The following is a 14,859-nucleotide window of genomic DNA, read 5'->3' on the forward strand; positions in this document are numbered from 1 at the left end:
TCTGCTCTCTCTCTCTCTCTGTCTCTCTCTCTCTCTCTCTCTCTCTCTCTCTCTCTCTCTGTCTCTCTCTCTCTGTCTCTCTCTCTCTCTCTCTCTGTCTCTCTCTCTCTCTCTCTCTCTTCTCCTCTCTCTCTGTCTCTCTCTTGTCTCTCTCTCTCTCTCTCTGTCTCTCTCTCTCTCTGTCTCCTCTCTCTCTCTCTCTCTCTCTCTCTCTCTCTCTCTCTCTCTCTCTCTCTCTCTCTCTCTGTCTCTCTCTCTCTCTCTGTCCTCTCTCTCTCTCTCCAACAACAGTTTCCCGTCTAAAAATCTGTTTTCTGCATTATTCGCTTGCTTGTTACGCACAAGTCTACCGTTGTTTACAGCCTGTCGGACGCTGTTTTTTTCCTTTTACTTACTTCCGAAAAGAAAACCTAATTTCTGCCGTTCAATTACTGAACAAATGTAAACTTTTTAAAATTATGCAAAATTGCAAAACGCTGTGTCTCTAAAACCTCTGTAACTTTGCTGTTTCACTTCAGCAGCATCAGGTAATGTTCATGTGTTGATCAATGACTTTCTTTTGATTTCGATCTACTGCAGAATATTTTTAAGGTCATCTGCTATAAAATCCAGGCCAGGAAAATCTCCTTCATGCTTTTCTGTGTTTTATCTTCAGCTACTTTGACACAAAGGCCTCTGCTGTGATGCTCACACCTTTGATAAAGTCTCATAAGTGTCAGCTTTCTTTTTATAGATATAAAAATATGGAAATGTACTGATACGTGATCAGAATTATAATATTTCTGACTGAAGAAAAATTTCCCCGATTCAAATTGAATCGAATCGTGGATCGAATCAATTCGGGACCATGTGAATCGAAATCGAATCGATTGTAGAAATCAGTGACGATACCCAGCCCTAGTTAGCACTGTTGCCCCTTTTTACAGTGTGAGAATGAACACACACACACACACACACACACACACACACACACACACACACACACACACACACATGCAACAGCCAGTCAACATCACAGAAGCCAGAGAATTTCAGTGTTTTAATGAAACACATTTCACAAGTTGTGAAATGTCTACAGACTTTTAGGAAAACAAATAGCCGAGGATGGTTACAAGTCCAGGACACTTGCACTACACCACTCTGCTCCACAGTGAGTCCGGACAAATGGTTTCAGTCAAATTCTGGCTCACTCAGCAGCTCCATGCTCATGACCTTTATTGTTATGGTTTGAGTTGATGGACTGGCATCCTACTCAGGGTGCACTGTGACCTCCAAACTGGATAAGTGGTTGAGAAATCTGACGACCTGTCACGACATGTGACGACCATGGAGAGGACATCGACAGCCTTACTACATGCATTACTAACTATATTAATTTCTGTGTGGATAACACTGTACCTACCAGGACTGTACGGTGTTTCTCCAACAACAAACCTTGGATTACCCCAGAAATTAAAACCGTCCTCAAGCAGAAGAGGAGGGCCTTCAAATCCAAAGACAAAGAGGAGTTGAAAAGGGTGCAGAGAGAGCTGAGGGGACTGATAAGGAATGGGAAGGAGAGCTACAGGCAGAAGATGGAGAACCAGCTTCAACAAAACAACGTTGGTGAAGTCTGGAGAGGCCTCAGAACCATCTCAGGCCACAAACAGCAGAACTCTCTGCCTGGGAGGGATGTGAGGTGGGCAAATGAACTGAATCATTTCTTCAACAGATTTGATTCAGCCATGAGGCAGTCTGCAACATCGGCTGCAGACTCACCCACCCCCACTGCTGCTGTTCCACCTCAGACACTTCACACCTCCTCTATTCACCCTGCTCACTCCTCCCCACCCCCAACAACAGCATCCAATACACACTCAACACAAGGCTCCAGCCTGTCTCTCTCAACCACCCAGGTTAGGAGGGAACTGAGGAGGATTAATGGCAAGAAGGCAGCGGGCCCAGATGGCATCAGCTCGAGGGTCGTCAGGTCCTGCGCGGACCAACTGTGTGGGGTGATGGAGCACCTCTTCAACCTGAGCCTGAGGTTGGGAAGAGTCCCACAGCTCTGGAAAACCTCCTGTGTTGTACCAGTGCCAAAGACTTCAAGCCCCAAGGACCTCAACAGCTACAGGCCGGTGGCTCTGACATCCCACCTGATGAAGACCCTGGAGCGGTTGGTCCTGGCTCAGCTTCGGCGCCTAACAAGCTCATCACTGGACCCACTTCAGTTTGCCTACCAGCCTGGCATTGGAGCGGATGATGCCGTCATTCACCTCCTACATCGTTCCCTCGCTCACCTGGAGACCGCTGGAAGCACTGTGAGAATCATGTTCTTTGATTTCTCCAGTGCCTTCAACACCATTCTTCCCTCGGTTCTAAAGGACAAGCTGGAGAACTCTGGAGTGGACCATCACCTCACTACCTGGATCCTGGACTACCTCACCGACCGACCACAGTATGTGAGGACTCAGGGCTGTGTGTCGGACAGGGTCGTCTGCAGTACGGGGGCCCACAGGGAACGGTTCTGGCTCCGTTCCTCTTCACCATCTACACTGCAGACTTCTCCCACAATTCCACCCAGTGCTTCCTGCAGAAGTTCTCTGATGACTCTGCAATAGTCGGCCTCATCACTGATGGGGACGACAAGGAGTACAGAGGACTGACTCAAGACTTTGTGGAGTGGTGCCAGCTGAACTACCTCCAGATCAACGCCAGTAAAACCAAGGAGCTGGTGGTAGACTTCCGCAGGCACAAGCATTCTCCACTGCAACCACTGAACATCCAAGGTATGGACATTGAGGCTGTGGACAGCTACAGGTACCTTGGTGTTCATCTGAACAATAGACTGGACTGGACTCATAACTCAGACGCCCTCTACAGGAAAGGGCAGAGCAGGCTGTACCTGCTGCGGAGACTCAGGTCGTTTGGGGTGGAGGGCCCACTCCTGAAGACCTTCTATGACTCTGTGGTGGCTTCTGCTATCTTTTATGGTGTGGTCTGCTGGGGCGGCAGCATCTCTGCTGGGGACAGGAAGAGACTGAACAGGGTGATCCGAAGGGCCAGCTCTGTTCTAGGATGCCCTCTGGACCCAGTGGAGGTGGTGAGTGACAGGAGAACGGCGGCTAAGCTGTCATCCCTGATGGACAACATCTCCCACCCCATGCAGCAGACTGTGACAGCACTGAGCAGCTCCTTCAGTGGGAGACTGCGGCACCCACGGTGTGGGACGGAGAGATTTCGCAGGTCTTTCCTCCCCACTGCTGTCAGACTCCACAACAAAGACTTTAACTGATCAAGCACACACATCCATACATATGCAATAACACTAAGTGCAATAATCTTTTCTGGCATCGTTGTATTTTTACTCAGTTGTATATAGCATTCGTATTCTATTTTTATCTTATTGTATATTTTTATTCTATTTTATTCTACTGTATATAGTATATTATTTTATTCTATTCTGTACAGTTGTGTACTGTATTTATTCTTATTGTATTCTAATTTTTGCCTCATAACTTTTGCACTGTCCACTTCCTGCTGTGACAAAACAAATTTCCCACGTGTGGGACTAATAAAGGTTATCTTATCTTATCTTATCTTATCTTATCTTATCTTATCTAACAGATGGTCTCCATGCAAAGATTAATGAAAAAGCAATACCCATGTTTTTTTCTTTTTAACCTCTGAAACAAGTATTGCAAGAGTCCACAACACACAGTGTTTACTTACTGAGCTCTCAAATCCACTGCAGAACAAACATGCTATGCTCCAGCAGCAAGTGCACTCTCCATCATCCTGTGGCTCCTGTCTGAACGTCTGACTCATCATGGTGCTTTTTCAGTGGCCTTTAAGGCTACGTCCACACGTCCGCTGGGATTTTTGAAAACAGCCTTTTGGGTCACTGAAAACAGAGATTTTTAAATCTCCTGCCAGGGTGGATATTTTCGAAAACTCAGTCTTTGTGTTTTTTACGTGTGGAGATTTAGTCTCGCAACAGCAAAGGTGTGCGCCGTTTTTCACATCACGCTGTGCGCCATGTTATTGTTTACATGAGTTACATTTCTACAATGGCGGATAGAGACAAGATACTGCTGCTGTTAATCTGACTGTCTGCAGTTTGTACACACTCACACTCAGTTAGTGTCCCTCCATTTACAAAGACAGATGCGTCAGACGGCACTTTGGACGTGGCTTCTTCCTTCAACACAGACGCTGTCACAACCTAAATCCAGACGTCAGTGTTGAATCAATTGCATTTATGTATGCTGTATGCATTAGTTCATTCCTGAGTTGTGAGTCTACACAACAATGAAAATACTGTCTTTAGTTATTAACATTTGAAATGATGAAGGCACTTGAAAACGAGAACAAAATTAGCTGCCTTTACAGAAAGTACTTCAGGTTTTATGAGCACAAAACCCTGTTTAGTCCCTCCCAGGCTCCTGGACTTCTGATTGGCCAACAGTTCATTTTTAACGTTTACATGTGAACGGAGATATTTTTCCAAAACCGCACGTGTGGACGGGATTTGAAAAACAAAACCAAAAACGTTTTCAAAAATACCTGTGTGCGTGTGGACGTAGCCTAAGTCACTGATCATTACACCCAAGTTCACCTCCAGCATACTCTGAGCTGCAGAGGTAAGCAGCTCCAGCTCAGATAACCTTTCTCAGTACCACTCAGTACGAGGAGTGCTTTGAAAAGCAAAAAGACTCTTAAAACAAACTTTATTTTAGACACGACAATGAAACCATAAGTAACGACTGACAAAAATGACAGCACCACGTTTAGCATTAAACGTGTCATTTGTTTTAATAGAAAGTCTTTATTCTGCCTGTTTCACACAATGGCTGCCTTTCAAAGATCTGGCCTACTAAGATCAAACCTAATGTCTCCAAAATGTGCCTACTACAGGGGGAAGGGGATTAACAATAAGAAGTGGTTCTACAAAGCTAAATTATACACACTTAGATACATTTTGAAAAGCTGCTTTGCTCACCTACCTTACTCAGATATCATGTGGACTTAAAGGTTAAAGGGGTCAGGGTAAGGGGACAAAAGTCATGTAGATGAGCATCAACCTGTTGATTGGTGAAACTAAAAGAAAGTAAAAATTGTTTTTCTCAAATTAAAGCTCAGCTCATGCTCAAACTGGTTGAATTAAACCTTTAAAGTGTTTGAATAGAACAGTTTGAGTTTCGGTTCATTAGATCCTGATATGAGTCTAGCAAAGAGAAGGTGTCAGTATCAGCTGCTACTTCTTTAAAACTCTCTCCATTGTTCTCTGTTTAGCTCTATGTTCTTCATCTTCTATGTCTTCCAGTCCTTGGCCTTTTCCCTTTCCATCTCCTCTCCATCTTCTGTCGCACCTGCCTCCAGTTCTCCTTCCATTCTCTCTTTTGTCCTCCTCGACCTGTGTCGCAGGGTGGAGGGCAGACAGTTAGCCAGAAAGAGGACAGCAAAGAGACAGAGCAGAGAGAGGACAGCACCCACGCCAAGTTCCAACTCATGAGTTCCCTGCTTGTCTTCCTCTGCTCCTCCTTTATCCTGGCTCGGAAAGAAGTACACCTTGCCCTCGTCCAGGCTCGGCATCAGCACTGCTCTTTCTAGAGTGTTTCGACTGACCATGCCTCCTTTGTCCACCTCATTCCACTTTCTGTTAGTCATGGTCTGACTTACTTTCTCATAGTAGTTACTGCTGGTGCTCACGTTCCAACTTTCATCTTTGTTTGATGAGTAAATGTCACCGTGTGATCCAACCAGTGTGTCTGAAATGTCAAACTCAAACTCCACACCATCCTCGCTCTTCTTGGCTACTGGCTGCATGAAGTCTAGGTCTAAGTTGACCCTTATCCAGCCTGATCCCCTCGCCAGCCTGCGGGTCCCTTCTCGTCTTGTAGAAGCCTGCCGCTCCTCGTTCTCTTCATCAAAAGAGTTTGAGACAATCAGCTGATCGGCGCACGTAGAAACCAGAAGCTCTGCTCGCAGTAAAGGCCCACCTCCGTCACCCTGAGCAAAGACGCGTTGATTGAAACTGGGTGTCACCATAATAACACTCTCAGCCAATGAGGAGAGACGCAGGGAGAAGGGAAGGTCACTGAAAGAGGAGAGGAGGGAGGCAGTGTCGTCACTGAACTGCAGCCAGACACTGACGGAGGCCTCCTACAGGGAAAACAGGGCAAATTTATCTCAGCTTCAGTGGATTAATGAGACTTGAGGAAGTGGAGTGAAACGAGTGTTTGTCACCTGGTGATAGTGGTACATGGTGTTGTAGGCTGTCACTGTTGCTGTGATGATGGAGGGGTGGGCAGGGCTGGACTTCACTGACATTCCCAGGCCACTGACCGCTTGTACAGACAGATCGCCAGCGCTGACAGTGTCAGAGGACACAGTGATGTCACATGTGCCCAACATGCCATCCCACTGCTCCGAGATAATCTAAGGATGAAGGTGAGAATGAGAGGAGATGCTCAAGAAGTGAAACAATAGCAGTTAATGCATGCACAACTGTCGCCTACATGCAGTGATGTCTTTCCAGGTCTTAATCCTATCACGATGTTTTGGGGCCTGAGGGAAGCCACTCGGGGGTCTTCTACTCTCAGCCAGTTACTGACCAGCTCAGTCACATCTACAAACCAATCTGAGGAACCCAGGTGGTGTGTGGTTCTGCTGTGGGAGTCCAGAGCTGTGAACTGGGTCAGAACCTGGACTGAGGAGCGCTGATACACCGGCACACACCTGAGCAAGAAGAAAACACACGAGGGATTAAAGATCCTGACGTATCTGTGTCTGCATGTTGGAGAAATGTGTGTGCAAGTTTACTCTGAAAGAAAGAGAGAAGCATGTTTTCCATCCAAATGTTGCTGATGACAACACTGATATTTTAATGGCAACACATTCTCCTTCTCAAATTACGTCTCGTCAGGAGCTCTGAGGCACAATAATGGAGTCCATTTTTTCTTTTGGTGGGGGGATTTATTAAAAGCCCCAAATTACATTAACATTCATGCTCCCACTGAACTTATTATTGTTTTTTGTATATTGTTTTTAAATATACAATAATTAAAACAATGATAACAACAACCTTGGTTAGCAGCACCTCAGATTAGAGCCCAGATCAATGCCACACAGAGTTCCTGTCGCAGACACATCTCTGCATCAACTGTTCAGAGCAGACTGTGTGAATCAGGCCTTTATGATCAAACAGCTGCTAAGAAACTACAACTAAGGAAAAGCAACAAGAAGAGATTTGTTTGGGCCCAGAAACACAAAGAGTGGACATTAGACCAGTGGAAATCTGTGCCTTGGTCTGGTGAGTACAGATCTGAGATCTTTGGTTCCACCTGCCGTGTCTTGAACGTAGAAGGTGAACGGATGGTCTCCACATGCATGGTTCCCACTGTGAAGCACGGAGGAGGAGATGTGATGGTGACACTGTTGGGGATTTATTCAAAACTGAAGCCACACTGAACCATCATGGCTACCACAGCATCCTGCAGCAACACGCCAGGACAGCACAATGACCCCAAACACACTTCCAGGCTGTGTGAGGGCGAGTGATGGAGTGCTGCACCTGATGGCCTGGCCTCCACAGTCACCTGACCTAAACCCAATGGAGATGGTTTGGGATGGAGCGCAGAGTGAAGGCAAAAAGGCCAACAGGTGCTCAGCATCTCTGGGAACTCCTTCGAGACTGTTGGAAACCATTTCAGGAGACGACCTCATGAAGCTCATGGAGAGAAGGCCAAGAGTATGCAAAGCAGTAATCAAAGCAAAGGGCGGATATTTGGAGGAATGTAGAATATAAAACATCTTTACTACATAACTCGATATATGTTCATTCATAATTTTGATCGCTTCAGCGAGAATCTAAAATGTAAATAGTCATGAAAATAAAGAAAAACCATTCCATGAGAAAGTGTGTACACACTACACTCTACACATGACTGTGTTAGTACCTACCCAGACAACGCAGTCATTAAGTTCACAGATGATACCATCGTGGTAGGGCTCATCTCAGGGGGAGACGAGGCAGCGTACAGAGCTGAGGTTCAGAGGCTGTCAGATTGGTGTTTTTTTTTTTTTGGGGGGGGGGGGGGGGTAACAACAGTAACAACAATAACAATAATGATATTTATATTTATAACAAGATGCAATAATAACAATGTGCAATAAACACACACTACTTCTTCTTTTTATTACTTAAGTCAAGTTACTGTGTCGTGTTGTGTTGTGTTTGCCGACATGGGACAGTTTTCCAATTTCATTGTACTATTGTGCTATGTATAACTGTGCAATGACAATAAAGAGTTATCTTATCTTATCTTATCTTATCTTATCTTATCTTATCTTATCTTATCTTATCTTATCTCAGTGTGTCCAGACTTTGACTGGCAGTGTAAATAAAGTCCATGTTTGTGCCTCATAATGAGTGTCTGTAAACCTCTGACCACTCACTCATATGCCTCCAAAAACTATTCATCTGCTGGATCTGAGGAAGACCTTGCTTGAAAGAAGAGAAATCAGCTTTGACCTGAGTGTAAAATGATGGTTGTGTGGTCGTAATTATTGGATTACTGGCAGGTTGAAAAGATTTCAGTGCAATTTTTCTGCTCCTCCCACACTCTGCCTCTCTCTCATTGACCTGAATGAGGATTTTTTAAAAATATACAAACTGTGAAACATATATTTTTCATAATCATCCCGTTGCATGACCCAGTTTTGGCCAAGCTTTAGCTGTTGGACAGATGGCTGAACTTTTGACTCAACAAGGCCATATCATGCCCCCCCGTCCTTGGCAGTTGTTGTGCAGTGTTGTGTTGATATGCTTTCTCCAAACATGCTGCTGTGCATTAAGGCCACACATCGTTCTGGTCTTCTAGTTTGTTCAGATGGAACTCTGTAAATCTGTGTCATCATGTTCAGTTCAGAGGAGGCACTTCCAGAAAAGAGAAGCTGTCTGAGATGTAGCTGTTGTTTTTTCTTTGTTTGTTTCTCTGAACACTGCATGCTTTGACCTTTGGGGTGACCTTTGGGTCCTCGAATTTGTACTCCTAGGAAGATTGTGGCATTGTTAACATGTACATGAATGCTTCAGAGCAACAAAGTGCCCAAACTTCAGATTGTACCTTCTTCAGAGATGTGGTCCATCTGTGTGCACCTTCCTCATCAACAGCTTGAATCCATCTCCGATTCTTCTTGCTTTCCTCCTACCTCGTCACCTGCTCGTCCCTACTTTCCCTACATTCAGCATCCCTACTCTCATCTCCACACTCCCGCCTTCCTTCTCTTCTCTTCTTTTGTCTTTGGCCAACAGTTTCCACCAGGACCCTGTTGACAAATAGTACTGGAGGTGGTTGTTGTTACCCTGGGCCCCGACTGACTTTTTCTGGTGATCCGCGAAAATTTGACACCATGCTCTTCCTGATGCGACCCTTCCCATTCATGTGGGCTTACGAGCTCAAGTACGAAAGATGATGAAAGAAGATGTCAGTTGCTGAATTTGCCTGTTTGCTAATGCTATAGGCCACATTATGCCTTAGATTAAAGATTGTGAAATCATTACACTGTTTTATGATGCATTATACTGCTGAGTTATAAGAAATGCTGTTTGTGTAGAATCATGGCCTTCCTTTTCTGATTAGAAAGAACAAAACATACTGAACAGGAAGCCAAGGCCATAGTTTAGGCTCACTGAGAGCGAAAGAATGTGGATGTTTAGGTTTTGTGACTTTGGGGGGGGGGGGCTGAAGCTATAAGAATGTGAGAAACGGTCAGACACTTCGAGACGTGGCGGACACCCTCCTTTCCACATCTCCCGTCTGGACGTTTATGCTCAAAGTGTTGTATGAAATAATGAGAATTGTATGGAATAAAGAGATTGTTGATTGAGCATTTACACACCGATTGTTGTTCTTCCTTCAGCCCAAAGTTCAAAGAATTGGGATATTTAACACAGGCCACAGCAATGTGGTACTTTTTGGTAAGCAAACGTTTTTATACTCTTACTGTGTTTGATCATGTTTCTGGTAAAAAGCTTACGAGATTACTATGTATCACATTTTTCACTTTTGTCCATGCAGAATATGAATGTAGTATATTCTCATAGAACATCTTGTGACCGGTCTGCAGTTTGTCCCATGATAACAAACATTAAATACACTGGTTTTATACTGCGCAGTATTTCTTTCCGGTAAAATGATGCTAGACCGGATGATTGTGGGGTCATGATGAGTTAATTACATAAACCTTTTCAGTTTTCACACTCTGTTTTCATTTAGGTATTATGTAGTTTGAACCAAGCAGTAGAAGAGTCAGTGTAGTTCAACAGGCCTTTAAGGAAATGGTTACATCTCCAGAGGAGAGAGGAGATAAACACAGATACAATGAACTATAGTACAACAAGTTAAAACAGACTGAAGACACAGCGGGCCTAGTTTTTACCCTTTCTCTGTGATCAGGTTCCATCCATCAATGACATTGAGAGTAGGATCTGCCAAGGAGACATGTAGGGGCACGGAGGGAGCCCAAACCTCCAGACACACAGACCCACTGAGCATGCCCAGATGAAACTCCACCACTGCACAGGTCGACCCTAATCCTGATTCACTGCCATCAACGTAGAGGGTAGAGCAATCACTGGAAACCTGTATGGAAGAGACACATACAAAATATGATATTTGTTTTATACAGTTTAAAGTAATCGCACTGGTTTCCTTTTGGCATTAAAGTTCAATTAGCTGTCTCACGTACTTTTCAGATTTGTGCTAAACCTCTCTAAACACAGTTTGGTAGATGGATGATAATGTTTGGTTTGTGATTTTTGAAAAGGCACCGTTACGCTCAGAGTGGAGTTGAATTCTGTTATATTCAGACATCTCTAAAGCCAACATTACAAACCTGGGAAAATATCACCGAAATGATAAAAATGGATAAACATGCATGTTTCATTTTGGGTGAGCTGTTTTTAATCAGTTGTGTACTCCACCTTGCCAAACAATAAAGCTTAGGCATAAATAAAAGTGCTGTGTGAATATGTGTGTGACTGGCTGAATGAGGCTTGAATTGCTCTGAGTGTTCAAATGAAGCAGAAAGGCCCTGTATACTGTAAGGTCCATTTACCCAGAGAGGTTTAGAAACACTGAAGTTTAGTCTTGACTTTGGACCTAGTCAACAGCACAAACTAAATTTAAGGTGAACCAGGTGCAGGTCAAATTTGAATGTCAAGCGACAGCAATCGAGCCGTCTCTACGATAACCTGGCAAAACTGAGCCACTGAAAAAGACTCCAAGATGTTGTTTAACTGTTTTTGACTTTTACTTTAAGCACTGAGGTAGTGCAGTTGTTTTGGTTAACTAAAAATGGAATTTAAAATGAATTATATAAAACTTAAACAGTTGCCTCTGGGTGCGTTAATTGTAAGGTGACCCTACAAACTGAAATGAGCTGTGGGCCACTGCTGGCACTGTCGTCTCATTGGAGGACACTTTAGTGTTCAAGGAATACAAAACAAACAAACAAGAAAACACAAACAAATAATACTGAAAATGTTTTGCTTCTTTGCGTTTTCAAACATTGTATAACAAGATAAAACGCAAACTCCCTCTTAACAAACTGAATCCTTTCATTGATCTACCAAACAAACACATTGGTCCTCTCTGTCTGCCCACATACGTGGTAGCACTTCTGCTGTCGTTATGTTCATATTTAACAAAATAAAATGCAGACATGAGCGTACACATTAGTTTGTGACTCTCACTGAACTGACACAGTCCTCAGCATGTTTGTACTCTCTGCTCATACAGTGGGGCAAAAAAGTATTTAGTCAGCCACCGATTGTGCAAGTTCCCCCACTTAAAATGATGACAGAGGTCAGTAATTTGCACCAGAGGTACACTTCAACTGTGAGAGACAGAATGTGAAAAAAAATCCATGAATCCACATGGTAGGATTTGTAAAGAATTTATTGGTAAATCAGGGTGGAAAATAAGTATTTGGTCACCTCAAACAAGGAAAATCTCTGGCTCTCACAGACCTGTAACGTCTTCTGTAAGAAGCTTTTCTGTCCCCCACTCGTTACCTGTATGAATGGCACCTGTTTGAACTCATCATCTGTATAAAAGACACCTGTCCACAACCTCAAACAGTCAGACTCCAAACTCCGCCATGGCCAAGACCAAAGAGCTTTGGAAGGACACCAGGAAAAGTATTGTAGACCTGCACCAGACTGGGAAGAGTGAATCTACAATAGGCAAGCAGCTTGGTGTGAAAAAATCAACTGTGGGAGCAATCATCAGAAAATGGAAGACATACAAGACCACTGATAATCTCCCTCGATCTGGGGCTCCACGCAAGATCTCATCCCGTGGGGTCAAAATGATCATGAGAACGGTGAGCAAAGATCCCAGAACCACACGGGGGGACCTGGTGAATGACCTGCAGAGAGCTGGGACCAAAGTAACAAAGGTCACCATCAGTAACACACTACAACGGCAGGGAATCAAATCCCGCAGTGCCAGACGTGTTCCGCTGCTGAAGCCAGTGCATGTCCAGGCCCGTCTGAAGTTTGCCAGAGAGCACATGGATGATACAGCAGAGGATTGGGAGAATGTCATGTGGTCAGATGAAACCAAAGTAGAACTTTTTGGTATAAACTCAACTCGTCGTGTTTGGAGGAAGAAGAATACTGAGTTGCATCCCAAGAACACCATACCTACTGTGAAGCATGGGGGTGGAAACATCATGCTATGGGCCTGTTTTTCTGCCAAGGGGACAGGACGACTGATCCGTGTTAAGGACAGAATGAATGGGGCCATGTATCGTGAGATTTTGAGCCAAAACCTCCTTCCATCAGTGAGAACTTTGAAGATGAAACGAGGCTGGGTCTTCCAACATGACAGTGATCCAAAACACACCGCCCGGGCAACAAAGGAGTGGCTCCGTAAGAAGCATTTGAAAGTCCTGGAGTGGCCTAGCCAGTCTCCAGACCTCAACCCCATAGAAAATCTGTGGCGGGAGTTGAAAGTCCGTGTTGCTCGGCGACAGCCCCAAAACATCACTGCTCTCGAGAAGATCTGCATGGAGGAATGGGCCAAAATACCAGCTACTGTGTGTGCAAACCTGGTAAAGACCTATAGTAAACGTTTGACCTCTGTTATTGCCAACAAAGGTTATGTTACAAAGTATTGAGTTGTATTTTTGTTATTGACCAAATACTTATTTTCCACCCTGATTTACGAATAAATTCTTTACAAATCCTACCATGTGGATTCATGGATTTTTTTTTCACATTCTGTCTCTCACAGTTGAAGTGTACCTCTGGTGCAAATTACTGACCTCTGTCATCATTTTAGGTGAGGGAACTTGCACAATCGGTGGCTGACTAAATACTTTTTTGCCCCACTGTATTGACATGACGTGGTCCACAAGTGGCCCCCGGGCTGCAAGTTTGAGACCCCTGCCCAACAATAATACAACACAGAAAACCCCAACAATCATATGACCAGCTCTGGGCAAGCGCTTTGCTGACATTGTTGAGGAAAAACTCTCTTTTAACAGGAAGAAACCTCCAGCAGAACCAGACTGCTCATGAAATTGTGAAATGTGTGTTGTGAGACATGTTGTGAGACATGTTGTGAGACATGTTGTGAGACATGTTGTGAGACATGTTGCACCTTGATACTATTCTCATTGATGGAGTGACATGTGACTGCAGAGGTAACATCTGACACCTTCTCGTCATGGCTTACAGCCAGCACAATGACGGGCAGCAGCACGGGCTGGTTGTTCAGTATAGCTGTGTTGATCAACGTGTTACTCTGTGGACAGACCAACAGGAAACACACCTTCAGAGCAATCAGATGACATGTGATGGGCATCTGATGGACTTTAAAAGAATTACGTACCTCTGTTATAGGTGCAATGCCAAAGATGTGACGATCTGTGAATGAAAAGATGCTCACTGCTCCTACATGTGATGGTGGGACGGTAGTACGTCTGGAGTACTCCACCCACCAATTAGCAGGCACCATCATGGCAACACCGAAGCTGCGCCTCAAGCCGTCGACTGACAAACACGCCACCTGCTGGAGGAGAGTGGGACTGCAGGCAGACAAAGATCACATTCAAAGAAAGAAGAAATGAGCTTTATTAGCCACATACACAACCGCAAAGCGAAATGTGTCGTGTCCAAGCTGCGGACATAGCCGCGCCATTGCAGGGCTTGGTGTTTCGGCATGGGGGGGGGGGGGGGGGCCTAGCCAGGACCCTTACTGGATACTGGGAGGGAATTGAACTTGGGACTTCCATTCCAAAGGTGTGTAGTCGTTCCACTACACTATCCAGCTGCCGTTCTCTGTACTAGCCCTGCAACAGACTGGAAACCCCTCCAGGGTGCACCCCAACCTCACTTTATGGAAACTGCAGTAAAGTCATTGCATACGTCTCCTTAAAGATGGCTGACTTTAATATTCTATTAACATGTTGGAAAAAGGTGTTGCTGAACTTACTCATGTGGCTGCTTTAGTTTTCTCTGTCTGTGGCAGAGGATGGACAACACATCGTGTTTGGAGGCTTGGGTTCTTTCCAGGGTCACTGTCCACATGTCAGAGGTCAAAGTTCTCTGGGCCACTATTGACACCAGGCCCTTCTTCACCTTCATCCTGAAGACACAAAGAGTGGCTATTGACAGCAGCTGTGGACATGAACAAAGAGCTGCACAAATGTTCTTTTTAATTACCTAATGGCTGCAAAATGACCACTGACATTAGCTCTCAGATTCACTGAGACTCTGATTTGCTGTCCTATTAGGACTGGGCCTCTGTGATAGCGAATCACCACATGGGAGTCCAGATTGAGCTCCTCCTCTTCTTGTCCGCT

At 44.7% G+C, this 14,859-nt stretch overlaps 1 protein-coding gene across 2 annotated transcripts in view; it reads right to left on the minus strand.

Moving 5' to 3' along the window:
• Positions 1-4,727: 4,727 nt before the first annotated feature.
• tmem132a (transmembrane protein 132A) overlaps positions 4,728-14,859 on the minus strand; it is a 26,102-nt gene continuing 15,970 nt past the window's right edge. For both annotated transcript variants that reach the window (XM_085458395.1, XM_085458394.1), the window contains 8 exons: positions 14,720-14,859; positions 14,490-14,642; positions 13,887-14,082; positions 13,656-13,799; positions 10,426-10,628; positions 6,501-6,720; positions 6,229-6,420; positions 4,728-6,144 (listed from right to left, as the gene is read on the minus strand). The exon at positions 14,720-14,859 is cut by the window's right edge and continues 124 nt beyond it. In XM_085458395.1, coding sequence (XP_085314521.1) covers positions 5,293-6,144; positions 6,229-6,420; positions 6,501-6,720; positions 10,426-10,628; positions 13,656-13,799; positions 13,887-14,082; positions 14,490-14,642; positions 14,720-14,859 — 2,100 coding nt within the window. In that variant the 3' untranslated portion in view covers positions 4,728-5,292. The remainder of the gene's footprint in view (positions 6,145-6,228; positions 6,421-6,500; positions 6,721-10,425; positions 10,629-13,655; positions 13,800-13,886; positions 14,083-14,489; positions 14,643-14,719) is intronic.

Source organism: Copadichromis virginalis, linkage group LG6, assembly GCF_057382275.1.
Source record: "Copadichromis virginalis isolate Kocher_CV1m ecotype Utaka linkage group LG6, C_Virginalis_male_GT1.1, whole genome shotgun sequence".
Classification (NCBI taxonomy): domain Eukaryota; kingdom Metazoa; phylum Chordata; class Actinopteri; order Cichliformes; family Cichlidae; genus Copadichromis; species Copadichromis virginalis.